This window comes from Nerophis ophidion, linkage group LG15, assembly GCF_033978795.1.
Source record: "Nerophis ophidion isolate RoL-2023_Sa linkage group LG15, RoL_Noph_v1.0, whole genome shotgun sequence".
NCBI lineage: Eukaryota > Metazoa > Chordata > Actinopteri > Syngnathiformes > Syngnathidae > Nerophis > Nerophis ophidion.
The window spans coordinates 54292345-54308149 of record NC_084625.1 but is presented as its reverse complement, the minus strand read 5'-3'; the positions used below and the strand labels follow the sequence as shown (position 1 = coordinate 54308149).

The 15805-nt window shown below is 38.0% G+C and overlaps 1 protein-coding gene across 2 annotated transcripts in view; it reads right to left on the bottom strand.

Moving 5' to 3' along the window:
- LOC133569783 (copine-3-like) overlaps positions 1 to 14097 on the bottom strand; it is a 35097-nt gene extending 21000 nt beyond the window's left edge. For both annotated transcript variants that reach the window (XM_061922400.1, XM_061922399.1), the window contains exons 1-8: positions 13985 to 14097; positions 12315 to 12360; positions 12052 to 12238; positions 7509 to 7691; positions 5197 to 5271; positions 5060 to 5131; positions 4244 to 4324; positions 4061 to 4150 (exon numbers count right to left, since the gene is read on the bottom strand). In XM_061922400.1, coding sequence (XP_061778384.1) covers positions 4061 to 4150; positions 4244 to 4324; positions 5060 to 5131; positions 5197 to 5271; positions 7509 to 7691; positions 12052 to 12234 — 684 coding nt within the window. In that variant the 5' untranslated portion in view covers positions 12235 to 12238; positions 12315 to 12360; positions 13985 to 14097. The remainder of the gene's footprint in view (positions 1 to 4060; positions 4151 to 4243; positions 4325 to 5059; positions 5132 to 5196; positions 5272 to 7508; positions 7692 to 12051; positions 12239 to 12314; positions 12361 to 13984) is intronic.
- Positions 14098 to 15805: the final 1708 nt, after the last annotated feature.

Sequence of the window (15805 nt, the reverse complement as noted above, 5' to 3'; positions counted from 1 at the left end):
TATAAATGTTTGTAATCCCTGACCTACTGTATAAATGTTTGTAATTCCTGACCTACTGTATAAATGTTTGTAATCCCTGACCTACTGTATATGTTTGTAATTCCTGACCTACTGTATAAATGTTTGTAATCCCTGACCTACTGTATAAATGTTTGTAATCCCTGACCTACTGTATAAATGTTTGTAATCCTTGACCTACTGTATATGTTTGTAATCCCTGACCTACTGTATAAATGTTTGTAATTCCTGACCTACTGTATAAATGTTTGTAATCCTTGACCTACTGTATAAATGTTTGTAATCCCTGACCTACTGTATAAATGTTTGTAATCCTTGACCTACTGTATATGTTTGTAATTCCTGACCTACTGTATAAATGTTTGTAATCCCTGACCTACTGTATAAATGTTTGTAATCCCTGACCTACTGTATAAATGTTTGTAATCCCTGACCTACTGTATAAATGTTTGTAATCCCTGACCTACTGTATAAATGTTTGTAATCCCTGACCTACTGTATATGTTTGTAATTCCTGACCTACTGTATAAATGTTTGTAATCCCTGACCTACTGTATAAATGTTTGTAATCCCTGACCTACTGTATAAATGTTTGTAATCCCTGACCTACTGTATATGTTTGTAATTCCTGACCTACTGTATAAATGTTTGTAATCCCTGACCTACTGTATAAATGTTTGTAATCCCTGACCTACTGTATAAATGTTTGTAATCCTTGACCTACTGTATAAATGTTTGTAATCCCTGACCTACTGTATAAATGTTTGTAATTCCTGACCTACTGTATAAATGTTTGTAATCCTTGACCTACTGTATAAATGTTTGTAATCCCTGACCTACTGTATAAATGTTTGTAATCCTTGACCTACTGTATATGTTTGTAATTCCTGACCTACTGTATAAATGTTTGTAATCCTTGACCTACTGTATAAATGTTTGTAATCCCTGACCTACTGTATAAATGTTTGTAATCCTTGACCTACTGTATATGTTTGTAATCCCTGACCTACTGTATAAATGTTTGTAATTCCTGACCTACTGTATAAATGTTTGTAATCCTTGACCTACTGTATAAATGTTTGTAATCCCTGACCTACTGTATAAATGTTTGTAATCCTTGACCTACTGTATATGTTTGTAATTCCTGACCTACTGTATAAATGTTTGTAATCCCTGACCTACTGTATAAATGTTTGTAATCCCTGATTTACTGTTAAATGTTTGTAATCCCTGATTTACTGTTAAATGTTTGTAATCCCTGACCTACTGTATAAATGTTTGTAATCCCTGATTTACTGTTAAATGTTTGTAATCCCTGACCTACTGTATATATGTTTGTAATGGCTGACATACTGTATATATGTATTTAATCCCTGACCTACTGTATATATGTTTGTAATGGCTGACATACTGTATATATGTATTTAATCCCTGACCTACTGTATATATGTTTGTAATCCCTGACATACTGTTAAATGTTTGTAATCCCTGACCTACTGTATATATGTTTGTAATCCCTGACATACTGTATATGTATGCAATCCCTGACATACTGTATATATGTTTGTAATCCCTGACCTACTGTATAAATGTTTGTAATCCTTGACCTACTGTATAAATGTTTGTAATCCTTGACCTACTGTATATGTTTGTAATTCCTGACCTACTGTATAAATGTTTGTAATCCCTGACCTACTGTATAAATGTTTGTAATCCCTGACCTACTGTATAAATGTTTGTAATCCTTGACCTACTGTATAAATGTTTGTAATCCTTGACCTACTGTATATGTTTGTAATTCCTGACCTACTGTATAAATGTTTGTAATCCCTGACCTACTGTATAAATGTTTGTAATCCCTGACCTACTGTATAAATGTTTGTAATCCCTGACCTACTGTATAAATGTTTGTAATCCCCAACCTACTGTATAAATGTTTGTAATCCCTGACCTACTGTATATGTTTGTAATTCCTGACCTACTGTATAAATGTTTGTAATCCCTGACCTACTGTATAAATGTTTGTAATCCTTGACCTACTGTATATGTTTGTAATTCCTGACCTACTGTATAAATGTTTGTAATCCCTGACCTACTGTATAAATGTTTGTAATCCCTGACCTACTGTATAAATGTTTGTAATCCCTGATTTACTGTTAAATGTTTGTAATCCCTGATTTACTGTTAAATGTTTGTAATCCCTGACCTACTGTATATATGTTTGTAATCCCTGACATACTGTTAAATGTTTGTAATCCCTGACCTACTGTATATATGTTTGTAATCCCTGACCTACTGTATATATGTATTTAATCCCTGACCTACTGTATATATGTTTGTAATCCCTGACCTACTGTATATATGTATTTAATCCCTGACCTACTGTATATATGTTTGTAATCCCTGACCTACTGTATATATGTATTTAATCCCTGACCTACTGTATATATGTTTGTAATCCCTGACCTACTGTATATATGTATTTAATCCCTGACCTACTGTATATATGTTTGCTGTGTGGAATATTGGTCATGGTTTCCTGATTTCATTATCACCATATTAACTGAAATACTGAAGAAATGCTGCTTTCCACAGCAACATTTAGTAGTTTAGTTTGTGTTATTAGTCAGAGGTGCAGAAAAGGTGCAGAGTTTGGTTAGATAAAGTGTATTAATTGACTCGTAGTGAAAGTGCAACGCAGGTTTCCCATCTTCATGTAAGTTTACTTGGCACAAGAAAGTGTTGTTGGCTCTCCAGTCTTCCCTTGTTTCTCTTTCCTGGGTTGTGTGAAAACTACATTCGATGTGAGAGGACCATCTCCATGCTGCCCAAGAGGACATGTTTACACAGCAAACACTCTTCAATTAAAAGACATGTACAGTATAATGAGGATGTACATTGTCCCTTCAAACTGGTACCTAACATGGCGTCCTGGAGTCACATGGGTGCCTTTTGACCAATCATTGAGGAGATGGCTTGTCCATACTCTCTCTATACACGACTCTCCTACTAGTGGCACACAGGCTCCATCTGGGAGTGCACCAAAGAATCACTTCATCAAATATTCAAACACAGTGTGACTGTTCAAACACTGTGACTGTTCAAAGAGTCTCTAATCTTACAGTGGGCAAAAATATGACATATACATGTTAAATAAAACCTCAGCCTTGTTTTTAATGAATACTTAAGCCTAGTATGCTACTGTGTTTTCATGTTGGTCATTGTGGTAGTACTTAATGAATACTTAGGTCTACTACATTACTGTATTTAATGTTGTCATTATGGTGGTACTTAATGAATACTTAGGTCTACTACACTACTGTATTTAATGTTGTCATGATGGTGGTACTTAATGAATACTTAGGTCTACTACACTACTGTATTTATGTTGTCACTATGGTAGTACTTAATGAATACTTAGGTGTACTACACTACTGTATTTTAATTTTGTCATTATGGTGGTACTTAATGAATACTTAGGGCTACTACACTACTGTATTTTAATGTTGTCATTATGGTAGTACTTAATGAATACTTAGGTCTACTACACTACTGTATTTATGTTGTCATGATGGTGGTACTTAATGAATACCTAGGTCTACTACTCTACTGTATTTAATGTTGTCATTATGGTGGTACTTAATGAATACTTAGGTCTACTACACTAGTGGTGCTTGGAAAGCCAAGAGTATTCTGAGGTTGTATTTGGTGAAACAAGTTTGAGAACCACTGGACTATTATACACAGTATTTTCAGAGTAAAACATAATATCACTAAAATAAATGATTGATGACATAAAATAACTTCTCTGACAGTTCCGTCAGTATTAAATTAAACATTACAAACCAAAACTGATCATTATTATACATTTTTGATATTAGAGTATTGAGTATAAAAGTTTAACTGAAGTAAATGACACGTTGACACTCGCATATCTTATTGAATCATACCACTTCTCAACAATTAATGAGCAATTCATTGAACATAAGGTTAAGAAAAGGCTAAGACTCTGTGACAAGCTAAGTGGTTTTTTAGACAATACCTTAATAGATCTCTCCACATCTCCTCCAGTGAGTGCCTGCAGCGGGACTCGGAAAGGCTTCCATGTCGGGTTGAGGTTGTATTTGACCACCTGCACACGTGTCACCAATCACTAGACACATCTGTTCCACATGCTTGTATTCCACTGGTGTGTAGTGGTGACATGTGGACTTGTCAATGCTACCTCTGTCCTGTGAGCCAACTGCCACCCTGTGTCCGTCTCTTTGGACCATTCCAAGAAAGGGTCAGACTTTCCGAAGAAGCTCTGGGCAGAACATAGCAGGGGAGTCAGAAGAAGTGTCTTCCAGACTGCACAACACATCTTTCTTCTTGTTCATTAGAGAGGACCGATGATGAATAAAATCCACAGGGTTTCCCCTACATTGCTAAATTACCTGTGGGGGCGTGGTCAAGATGACATCATCATATCATCTGCTATGCTGCATATATATTTCAGACCTATACATACATTTAAAACTAATCTGTTATTAGTAATTAATGTTAACAAACATTTGTTGTTTAGTTCTATTTTTCAGTTGTTGCTCCTCATTGGACAATCTGTTTTTTCTACAGATTTCTCCAATCCTTTTAGTCACTCTTTTGTTACTAAAAACGACTAGCACAGATCTAGCATCTATTTCTGGTGTTATTGTAGGCTGTACTGGTTACATAATATGTGTCATGTAGGACAATGTCTAAAGAAGAGTTTGCTAAAATGATTCCTGTTAGACCTCCTACGGTAAACAAAAAGATAAAACCAAGAGCTCATAGTAAAGGGGCTTCTCATTTAATTGAGCCGCCATGTAGGGTAGCTAATCAGCTGAATACCTTTACACGGTGTTCCAAGACTCTTGACTGCTGTCGCTCTATATTGGTGACAAGTAGTCACACTTGTTGAGTAATATGCACAATCCAATCACTTCAGTAGTATTCAATTTAACACCTAGAGTGCCATGTATTTGTCAAAAGGTCATAAAAAGCCACAAAGAAGCGGAGGTACCTTCTTGTCCAGCTGTCTACCTGCCACCTCCAATTGCACCACCCTGCTGTCGGTTCTTTCCTCAGCATGGATCTATCACGTATGATCAAACATGGTCTTCAAATACAAAACACACTGAATAAGTTCGTGCAGCTCACAGTGATGCTGGCAGATCCTGCGGGCCTCTTGTCCTTCATGAGAAGTGGTTTTTGGACATTGTTGGAAGACACAACCTGTACAGGTGACAAAGTTTAGACACATATGATCAATCAACACAGAGTACATCAAATGTGTTGGGGACCTATTCTCCCGTTTGCAGCCAAGTGCTAGAAGTGATGCATGACTGCAAACACACTCCTGTGTGAGAGGGGCAAAAGTGTGTATGTCTGCCATGATGGTGGGATGCTTACTACTGCAGGACGCCTTTTATCCAGCTTGTGTGAAAACCATGGACCATGACCTTTTACTAACACCGTGAAAAAGAAAGGAGTTCACATTTGAAAAGCGAGGCACGGCTTGTCGTGTGAAGCTGTGTTGTCATGGTGATGTAGATGGGTGTTTATAATAATCTGTGGATGAGACTTTATTTCACCTGTTATTTAATACAACCACATGTCAGAGTGGCCAAACAGCTGCTTGAGTGTGTGCGTGTGTGTGTGTGTGTGTGTGTGTGTGTGTGTGTGTGTGTGTGGAGTTATTTGTCTGCACCTTTGCTTGTGTGGTGGTGCGTGACAGTTTGAAACTTCCACAATTTTTCAAAACCTTTGATAAATGTATCAGAACCAGATTGATAAAAGATAAAAGTGGTAAACTTGTCGACAACCAATAACAATGCAGAGCCAAAATGTAAACATGGACAGCATTAATGGACATAACAGTTGATTTACACAGTAAACAGCAACATCTCACAAGAACATTTGACACAATTAATCATATCTTAATCCAGAAATTAGAAAGGTATGGCATCGGAAGGCAGGTCTCCAACCAGATATGAAGCTACTTCGCCAACAGCCAGCAATTCACAATGTTTGCCACTCTAAATATATCTTGTGGCGTACCCCAGAGATCAATACCAGGACCTAATGTATTCAATCTCTATAAAACTGACATTTGTAAAGAAGCAAATAAGTCAAACAATAAATCAATAATATGATCCAGTTGAAGAACTTGCTCCAACTTCAAGTCTTTGCAAAGTAGAGGGAAGAGACATGGTGATAATTGATGAATGACAGAATCTATCACATATTTAGTAAATAATGTCAATCATATTAACTTCCTATTCATGCCCACTGTATTAATGTGTATTTATTAATTGAGTGTTGTTGTGTTTAAGATGACAAAGGAAGTGAACAATCAAATAAGCTCTGCTTCTTCCTACTCCTTTTCAAACATGTTAGAATGTGAAAGTGAAACATCACAATGTTGTTATTTATTTGATTTAATCAATGTTGTTGTTCTGGATTAGTCTGTCTCCCTTTTTGAACACGTCTGAAACGTACGAGAAATATTTCATGGATCCACAGTCCAGATGTAAACATCTGGAAGTAGCCGGATGTGTAAATACTGCTGATGTAAGCACGCTCACACTCACCAGGCAATGATGTGCATCATCATCTTCCATACTCAGTTTTACCTCAACAGGTGTTTTCAGGAAGTGTTGAAAATATGTATACTTTTCTGGAAGCTTATTTAATCCTTTTAGTATTTGTGATGTACAACTAATTATTTCATCCTTTTAGTATGTGTGATGTACAACTAATTATATCATCCTTTTAGTATGTGTGATGTACAACTACTTATTTAATCCTTTTAGTATTTGTGATGTACAACTAATTATTTCATCCTTTTAGTATGTGTGATGTACAACTACTTATTTAATCCTTTTAGTATTTGTGATGTACAACTAATTATTTCATCCTTTTAGTATGTGTGATGTACAACTAATTATTTCATCCTTTTAGTATGTGTGATGTACAACTAATTATTTCATCCTTTTAGTATGTGTGATGTACAACTACTTATTTCATCCTTTTAGTATTTGTGATGTACAACTACTTATTTAATCATTTTAGTATTTGTGATGTACAACTAATTATTTCATCCTTTTAGTATGTGTGATGTACAACTACTTATTTCATCCTTTTAGTATTTGTGATGTACAACTACTTATTTCATCCTTTTAGTAAGTGTGATGTACAACTACTTACTTCATCCTTTTAGTATGTGTGATGTACAACTACTTATTTCATCCTTTTAGTAAGTGTGATGTACAACTACTTATTTCATCCTTTTAGTATGAGTCTAAGTGTCTTCCAGCCAGAGTGCTCCTTTCAGACGACGATGCCAGGTGGAAGTCCACAGCAGATTGCTATCACACCTGTTTTCACTTCACCTCAAGGGAGAATAGGGCCCTAAACTCTTGTTTGAACCGTGACCTATGAGTGAGAAAAAAGGCAAAAAAACAACGTACCTGCCCCAAGGTGCACTCAAGTTCTCCCAGGAAGTCAGCATCTTGCAGACTGCAGGTGACATTGTCATCAATGTCATACACTTCAAAGCGTAACTTCTGCACCATCTCAAAGTAATAGTCCAAGACCAATGTCTTGGAAAATGTGGGGTTGAGGCAGTTCATTATCCTCTCTGTACGGCCGACCTAAAAAATAACATCAATGAAAGTCATTAAAGGGGAACATTATCAGCAGACCTATGTAAGCGTCAATATATACCTTGATGCTGCAGAAAAAAGACCATCTATTTTTTTAACCGATTTCTGAACTCTAAATGGGTGAATTTTGGCGAATTAAACGCCTTTCTGTTTATCGCGCTGAAGGCGATGACATCAGAATGTGACGTCTCCGAGGTAACACACCCACCATTTTCATTTTCAACACATTACAAACACCGGGTCTCAGCTCTGTTATTTTCCGTTTTTTTGACTATTTTTTGTAACCTTGGAGACATCATGCCTGGTGGGTGTGTTGTCGGAGGGTGTAACAACACTAACAGGGAGGGATTCAAGTTGCACCACTGGCCCCAAGATGCCAAAGTGTCTGCCGCCAGACCCCCATTGAATGTACCAGAGTGTCTCCACATTTGATACTAAGACAGACATGGCACAGAGATGTATGGATAACCTGCAGATGCATTTGCAACGATAGTCAACGAAATCACAAAGGTGAGTTTTGTTGATGTTGACTGCCAGCTAATCGATGCTAACATGCCACGCTAATCGATGCTAACATGCTATTTACCGGCGGTGCTAAAGCAGACATGGCACAGAGATGTATGGATAACCTGTAGATGCATTTGCAACTATATTACGTTTCCTTCCACCCACGTTTAATGCGAAACAAACACTTACCAATCGACGGATTTAAGTTGCTCCAGTGTCAAAAGATGCAAAAGTCCTGATTGTTTGGTCCGCACATTTTACCGGCGATGCTAACGCAGCTATTCGGCCATGCTATGGCTATGAATAGCGTCAATAGCTATTCGCTCAATAGCTTCAGTTTCTTCTTCAATATTTTCATACTCCAACCATCTGTTTCAATACATGCGTAATCTGTTGAATCGCTTAAGTCGCTGAAATCCGAGTTTGAACCCGAGCTAATGTCGCTATATCTTGCTGTGGTATTCCCATTGTTTGTTTACATTGGCAGCACTGTGTGACGTCACAGGGAAATGGCCAGTGTCTTCGCAGAGAGCTGAAAATAAGGTAACATTTTGAAAAAAACTTCAAAAAATACAACAAGCCACTGGGAACTGATTTTTATTGTTTTTAACCCTTTTGAAATTGTGATAATGTTCCCCTTTAAGAACATTTCAAATATATGTAACTGTGCTGGTCACTTGTTGCTAGGCAGAGTTCACACTGCTGAATGTAAATACCCCACTGGCCAGTGAAACACTGACTATGTTTCCATGCACTCAAATAGTCTGATTTCTCAAATGTTTGCGTCTTCACACCTGCCTGCGAGGCGGGCTCTACTTTGGAGCAACAATACATGTCTTGTCCTCTCCAAATAACATTTTAGAAGGTGAAATAGTCTACTTTAGACCACAGGTCTACATAACATGTCATGATGGTTCTTTGGTCACAACTTCAATTTGGAAAGTCTCTTCTTCATTGCACTTGTTGCTATGTTTGTATTGAACGGTATCTGCTTCCGGCTTGCGTGTTGAGACAGGTGCATGCGGGACAGGAAGTGTCCCCTGCGGCGGGACACGCCCTCCACAGATCTGGTTTCAGACCGCTTGCTTCAGGTGTGTTAGTCTGACTTGTCAAAAGCCAAACACGATCAGATTAGGAAGTTTCCATGGGTTGCAGAATGTTTCTTTTCAGCCAGATGTTTTTGAGGAATCAGAGTAGTTCAGTGCATGGAAACGTAGTCATTGTAGTCCGTGCTCGTCTCCTGCACAGTGCTTAATGCCTCAAAGTGGGAAGACTGACATGTCATTGGTCTGTGTCACTCTCCTACCTGTCCATGCTCTAAATTGGTCCCACTTCTCAAATAGTTTGGCTGTGAATAAGCCTCCTAACACCTTAATCACATTGTGTTCGGTTTTTGAAAAGTCGGACTTACACACCAGAGTTATGCGATTGAAAACCAGATCTCTGGGGGAGGGTAGAGGACCTTTGGTATGGTACATGCACCAGTCTCATAACACGGGCTATAACCCAGTGACAGGTAATAATGGAGTTGTTACACCTGTCCTGCTATTGAGTCCGGTGCAGACTGTAGTCAAGGAGCACAGGGAAGACGTTCCCCTCAGGGTTCATGACATTTCAATGCCTTTTTTTGTTTTTTAACCTTGTAAAAGTGTTGTTTGACCCCGAGTGTTTAAAGTGGTATAAGATATTCTGTACAAATAAAGCCAATATTGACATTTTATGTAGTTCCCTTTATTTGGAAAAGTATGGAAAAGTATCAATATACATTTTAGTACTGGTACTAAATTATTAGCATCGGGACAACGCTAATTTGTAACATGTGAGAATATTGCAGCGGATGTCACATCAGAGCTAGGCTGTTGAGTTGGTAAGATCCATTGGGGCGGTTTAGCTCGGTTGGTAGAGCAGCCATGCCAGCAACTTGAGGGTTGCAGGTTCGATTCCCGCTTCTGCCATCCTAGTCAATGCCGTTGTGTCCTTGGGCAAGACACTTTACCCACCTGCTCCCAGTGCCACCCACACTGCTTTAAATGTAACTTAGATATTAGGTTTCACTATGTAAAGCGCTTTGAGTCACTTGAGAAAAGCGCTATATAAATATAATTCACTTCACTTCACTAGGATCCACAGACGCCTGGTGTGACATCATAGGTCAAACAGAAAAGCAAGACATTTATCTGCACTAGAAGGAAGTAAGCGCCACCCAGTGTACGGGAGGAACACTTGGACTTTCCACACAGTTGTGAAAATAGAATAAACAAACTATTTGGGAAATCAAACTAATTTAGTGCATGGAGACGTAGGGACTAAATTAGTCAGATTTTTTTAAAGTGTTTTATTGTATTATCCCATCTACATGTGAAGTCCCAGTTTCCATTTACTCTCTCTAATGCAACCATTGGTGGTACGCCGTGTACACCGAGGGGGGTTTATTTCCTATTAGCAGGCATAAATGTATTGGTTGACCTCTGATGTCACACCAAAACTAGACTTTGACACTTTAATGAGCGCAGACATAGACGAGTCGACAGCCCAGGTCTTGTGGTGGCGGATGTCTGCTGAAATACTGCCACCATTCAAATATTAGCTCTATCATGCTGATGTCAGATAGCATCGTCCGAGATGAAACCTGGACTCTGCCACCAAGAAGGTGTCAGAGTTACTGGAGGGTGGGAGAGAGTTGTTTTGAAGGAACTTTCAGGCGGATCATGGAAAACTTTCTAACGTCTCCAAATTCATTGAAAAAGGTCTGAATTGATGGAAGGAGTTTTGAGTCCGAAGGAAAAGCTCTGATAGCGCTTTAAGAGTTGTATTGTTCAGCACAAGCTTGTCAGTTGTGCGCAATACAGACTTATTACTAATCAGTTAACTTATTTTGCGCTTCTTTGCCTTGTAATTTACCCACTTCATTATCTTCCATCACACTCCTGATTGTTCTAGAGTCTTAATGAAGCCGGCGTTCTCCGTTTCCTTAGCTGACTTTTTAAATACATCTCAGTTTCTTTTTTAGACTTAGACAAAGTTTAATGATCAATAAAGGGAACTTATTCCACACAGTAGCTCAGTTACAAAGGATGGAAAGGATAATGCAGGTAGAAAATAGACTGAAAATGTACCGTAGTAGCAATGCAAAATACAACATATATGTAATATTTAGGCCTCTTCAACCTGCTACCCTCTTCAAAATGTTCTTTTACCTTTTTAGCAAACATACACTCTCATTGTCATTTCAAAAGTTGGTGCTCCGAGATGCTGCGACCCCATGTTGGAGTTGCTGTCCATGTTTTGCTTGACGCAATACGAATGTTCCCTTCCAGCAGCACACACCCACTCCAGAGAACTGCTTTCCGATGGCATATCCTCGGTTATGTTCATCAGACTTTTCACAAGCAAAACATTACCGTGTTTCCATGGTTTGTTGAATGCTTATTTTCAGACAAATTATCTGCAAAATTGGACTAATTTAGTGCATGGAAACGTGGTCACTGTTTTTTAAAGCCAGGAAGTTGCCCTTTTAAATGACTATAATGTCATGTCTGCACGATCTTTCCTTGATTTCTACAAAAATAAAGGACATAAAAGCCCTTTTTAAATTTACAAGGGTCATTTATATAGAGATTGAAACCTTCTGGTCCCAGTACAGATCCCTGGGGTACACCTCAAGACATGTGTTCGCCTAACTTCATGTATTCTCTCTTGGTTGTCCGCAAGCGTTCTACTTTTGTTTATGAATTTGTTCTATCTGTCGTGAAAAGATTTTTCAATGCTTTTTGAAATTGCGAAAGTCAATTTTGGATGTATGAAAACTGCAGGTACTGTGATTGTTTACATGCATACTGACCTCCACCCAGCTGCTTCCAGCATTACTCATGTAAAGTACACACTGCGGGTCAGACTTGGAAAAGACGTCCATGTCCATCAGATGTTCACAGGAGACACTGATGGCCACCTTGGTCACACAGCTGGTCATCCCAGGACCGGGGACACAGGCTCCCGCCATCCCGGCAGAAGGATTGGTGTACATAGAACTGACATAAACACAGCTTTGTAACACACTGAAATAAGCTTATTTGTGATGAATAAATATGTTTGGAGTGCACTTACAAGGATTTAAAGAAGAAAAGATCGGAGGCACATCATGTCTTCACATCTGAGGAGTCCACAAATGAAACATTCATCCATGAAAAACAAAGTTGGACTTATTCAAGTCAAAATACCACACTAGGTGTGGTGAAATTGTCCTCTGCGTTTGACTCATTCCCTCGTTCCACTCCCTGGGAGGTGAGGGGAGCAGTGAGCAGCTGCGGCGGCCATGCTCTGGAATCATTTTGGTGATTTAACCCCCAATTCCAACCCTTGATGCTGAATGCCAAGCAGGGAGGTAATGGCTCCCATTTTTATAGTCTTTGGTAAGACTCGGCCGGGGTTTTCATACTTTTCACGATTTGTAGAGCCAAAAAAAACCCCAATCATAGGCTATTCTTTTTCTTGGAGAAAAGCTTCATGGTGCCTCGTCATACTTGCCAACCCTCCCAGGAGAGTCCCGAATTTCAGTGTCCCTCCCGAAAATCTCCAGGGGGCCACCCGGACAACAATATTGGGAGCATGCCTTTAGCGTCCTCTCTCTCCTGAAACCTTCACCCTTTATTGTCCGCATGCTGTCCTCAGTCACCTCCACTTTACCTGCATATAAACAGCGTGCCGGCCCACTCACATAACGTCTGTGGCTTTTGGAGCTCAGTGCACACACAACAACCCATCTGGATTCCATAAGGAATCGATTCGATAAGAGGATTAGCTAATGACATCGACAATTTCTTAACGAACATCATGCCTATCCTCCTTCTTTTATCTATACACATCATTTCAGTGAATTACAGAATTACAGTTTTAAATATATATATATATATATTCAAGCATTTCTTATGTATATATATATAAATATATATATATATATATATACATAAGAAATGCTTGCATGTGCGACTTGTCCAGGGTGTACCCCGCCTTCCGCCCGATTGTAGATGAGATAGGCACCAGCGCCCCCCGCGCCCCCGAAAGGGAATAAGCGGTAGAAATGGATGGATAGATATATATATATATATATATATATATATATATATATATATATATATATATATATACATAAGAAATGCTTGAATATTTGACTAGGTTGGCAAGTATGTGCCTGGCACCAACTGAGAACAGCGCTAGCTTGACCACCACTATCTTTAATGGGCGGGACTTTAGCCGGACGTGACGTCATGTAAAATTCAAGCATTGGGAAACGCCTTTCCGCCAGCAAAAGCGCTTCCTTACAGCAGTGGCATGATGAAATCCAACTGTTTACGTGAATATACTTCACTGTTTGACAATGTTCATGTATTCATCTTACCTACATTAAAAGTAGCAGTGGCAAATAACGCTGAAGTGCAATAAAAGTCCACAAAAGTGACAAATACAAGTATTGCTCTCGACTTAAATAAGTCGTCTCATTTCAGTCAAACTACAAGCTTTCTTCATCTTTTACACTCCAAAGCCGATAGATTTTAAAGTAACATAACTAAAGTAGATAGTTCTGCGGCACCGTTACAACTTGACTAATTAGAGCTTATATAACAGTTGTAGTGTCGCTGCTGCTCACTCCTCCCAACAACCATGTGCGACAGCGTCACAACAAGACTGTATCCGCACACAATACAGTAGTATTTCAGGAAAGTAATATTTGAATAAAGTAATATTTCAGTAGTAATATTTGTTCCAAGTGTACTCACGTGACACTGCGGCACCCAGCAGCTCGTTTGTTGCGGTGGGCGGGGCCTGGTGCGCTCGTTTCGACACACAGGATCGCCCGTTTTCATCTCAATACATCAGGGGTGTCCAAACTTTTTCCACTGAGAGCCGCACACGGAAAAATAAAACATGCAGGAGCCGTTTTGATATTTTTCATTTTCAAACCATAACAAAATGTATGGATTTTTTTTTTTTTTTTTGATATTTTTACTTATACAGCTCCCGGGGACCATAAAGGGTCATTAAAATGTTAAAAAAAAGTCAAATTATCATTTATTTTTTATTTTTATTTAACGTTTACACTAAATCGCTATATCAACTTCAGGTTGATATCAACTTAAAAAAAATGATGCCTTTTCTGTCAAAGACAACTTTGTTTTTTATAGTAAAACTGAAATATGCATTATTTCCCCCACCTCCCAAAACATACAGAAAACAATGTTTGATGTGAAGTAATAGAAGCCCTAAAAATATCAATAATACAGGAAACCATCGATTTTAAGTAATTATTATTTTTGAGTAAAAACAGAGAAAAGATAAATGAAATCCCACTAAATATCTTTGGGATCCAAATGCTCCCCCACTCATAAATTGATACATTTGTATTATTATTATTTTTTTACTTTCAACAGTTAAGTTACGAGATCAACTTCAGATATATCTGTCAATTTTACGTTTGAACTATTATTTAGTTTTTTTATGCTCTTTTGTCGAAGAAGACATTGTTTTTATATGGCAAACACACATTATATGCAATATTTTCCCCATAAAACATTTTCAAGTGAAATAATTGAAGTAATTGGAGCTTTGAATAGGTCAATAATTCATTATAATTTAGATTTTTTTTAACATTTTTTTTTAGCAATGACAAAAAAAGAAAAATAAAGATAGACAAAACAAAAACAACTTTGTGTGGAAAAAATAGCTACTTTTTCTCGTTAGATTTCACCTCATTCCACTTTTTTTTTTTTAAGTGTTTTTCTATTTTTGCAAGAACATTTCCAGAATGTGTGGCGGGCCGGTAAACAACTAGCTGCGGGCCGCAAATGGCCCCCGGGCCTCACGTTGGACACCCCTGCAATACATACTGCACATCCATACTTGTCCCTTTCAATTGTACCTTATATTTACAATTTACAACACATTTTCAATGGGTTCTCACAGACGTAAAACATATTGTGTGTATGTTTTTGTCATTCCAAATTATAATACGCATTATTCGTTTCTTATTGTGCTGGGTTGAACCACGTGATCTTACAATTTAGTTGAGTCTTTGTTTGAAGGCACAATGCACAGAAAAATTAAGCTTAAAGACAGATATGTTCTGCACCAGATTATAGCCAAATAGCTCATTTCCATCTGCAGTCCCTGGTTATCTAAACTAAAGGGATACAAAAATCATGCAATAAAACAATGACAATAAAATCATGCCATATCACATAATCAAATTTAAAAAAGTCATTAAATGCCCTTTCATTGACACATACTTAATGTACAATACAACCACACCTCATGCACATCATCACACAAAGACAATACATGCTATTGTTCAGATCTGTCTTCATTTGTAAAAACAACTATGATTTTAACACACGCACCTCACAATTTACAACAAAATGCTCTCATGGATAAATATAATACACAGGAAGTTGATGTGTCAATCATAGTGTCCACCTTATTGACCGTGTGAGCTCCAAAGCCACTTTTTAACTTCAATTGTGGATGAAGAGTCATCTGTTGGACTTTTCGAGTTTGTTGTGAGGTGGTTCCATTCCTTTATGGCTTTATATGAAAAGGCTGAT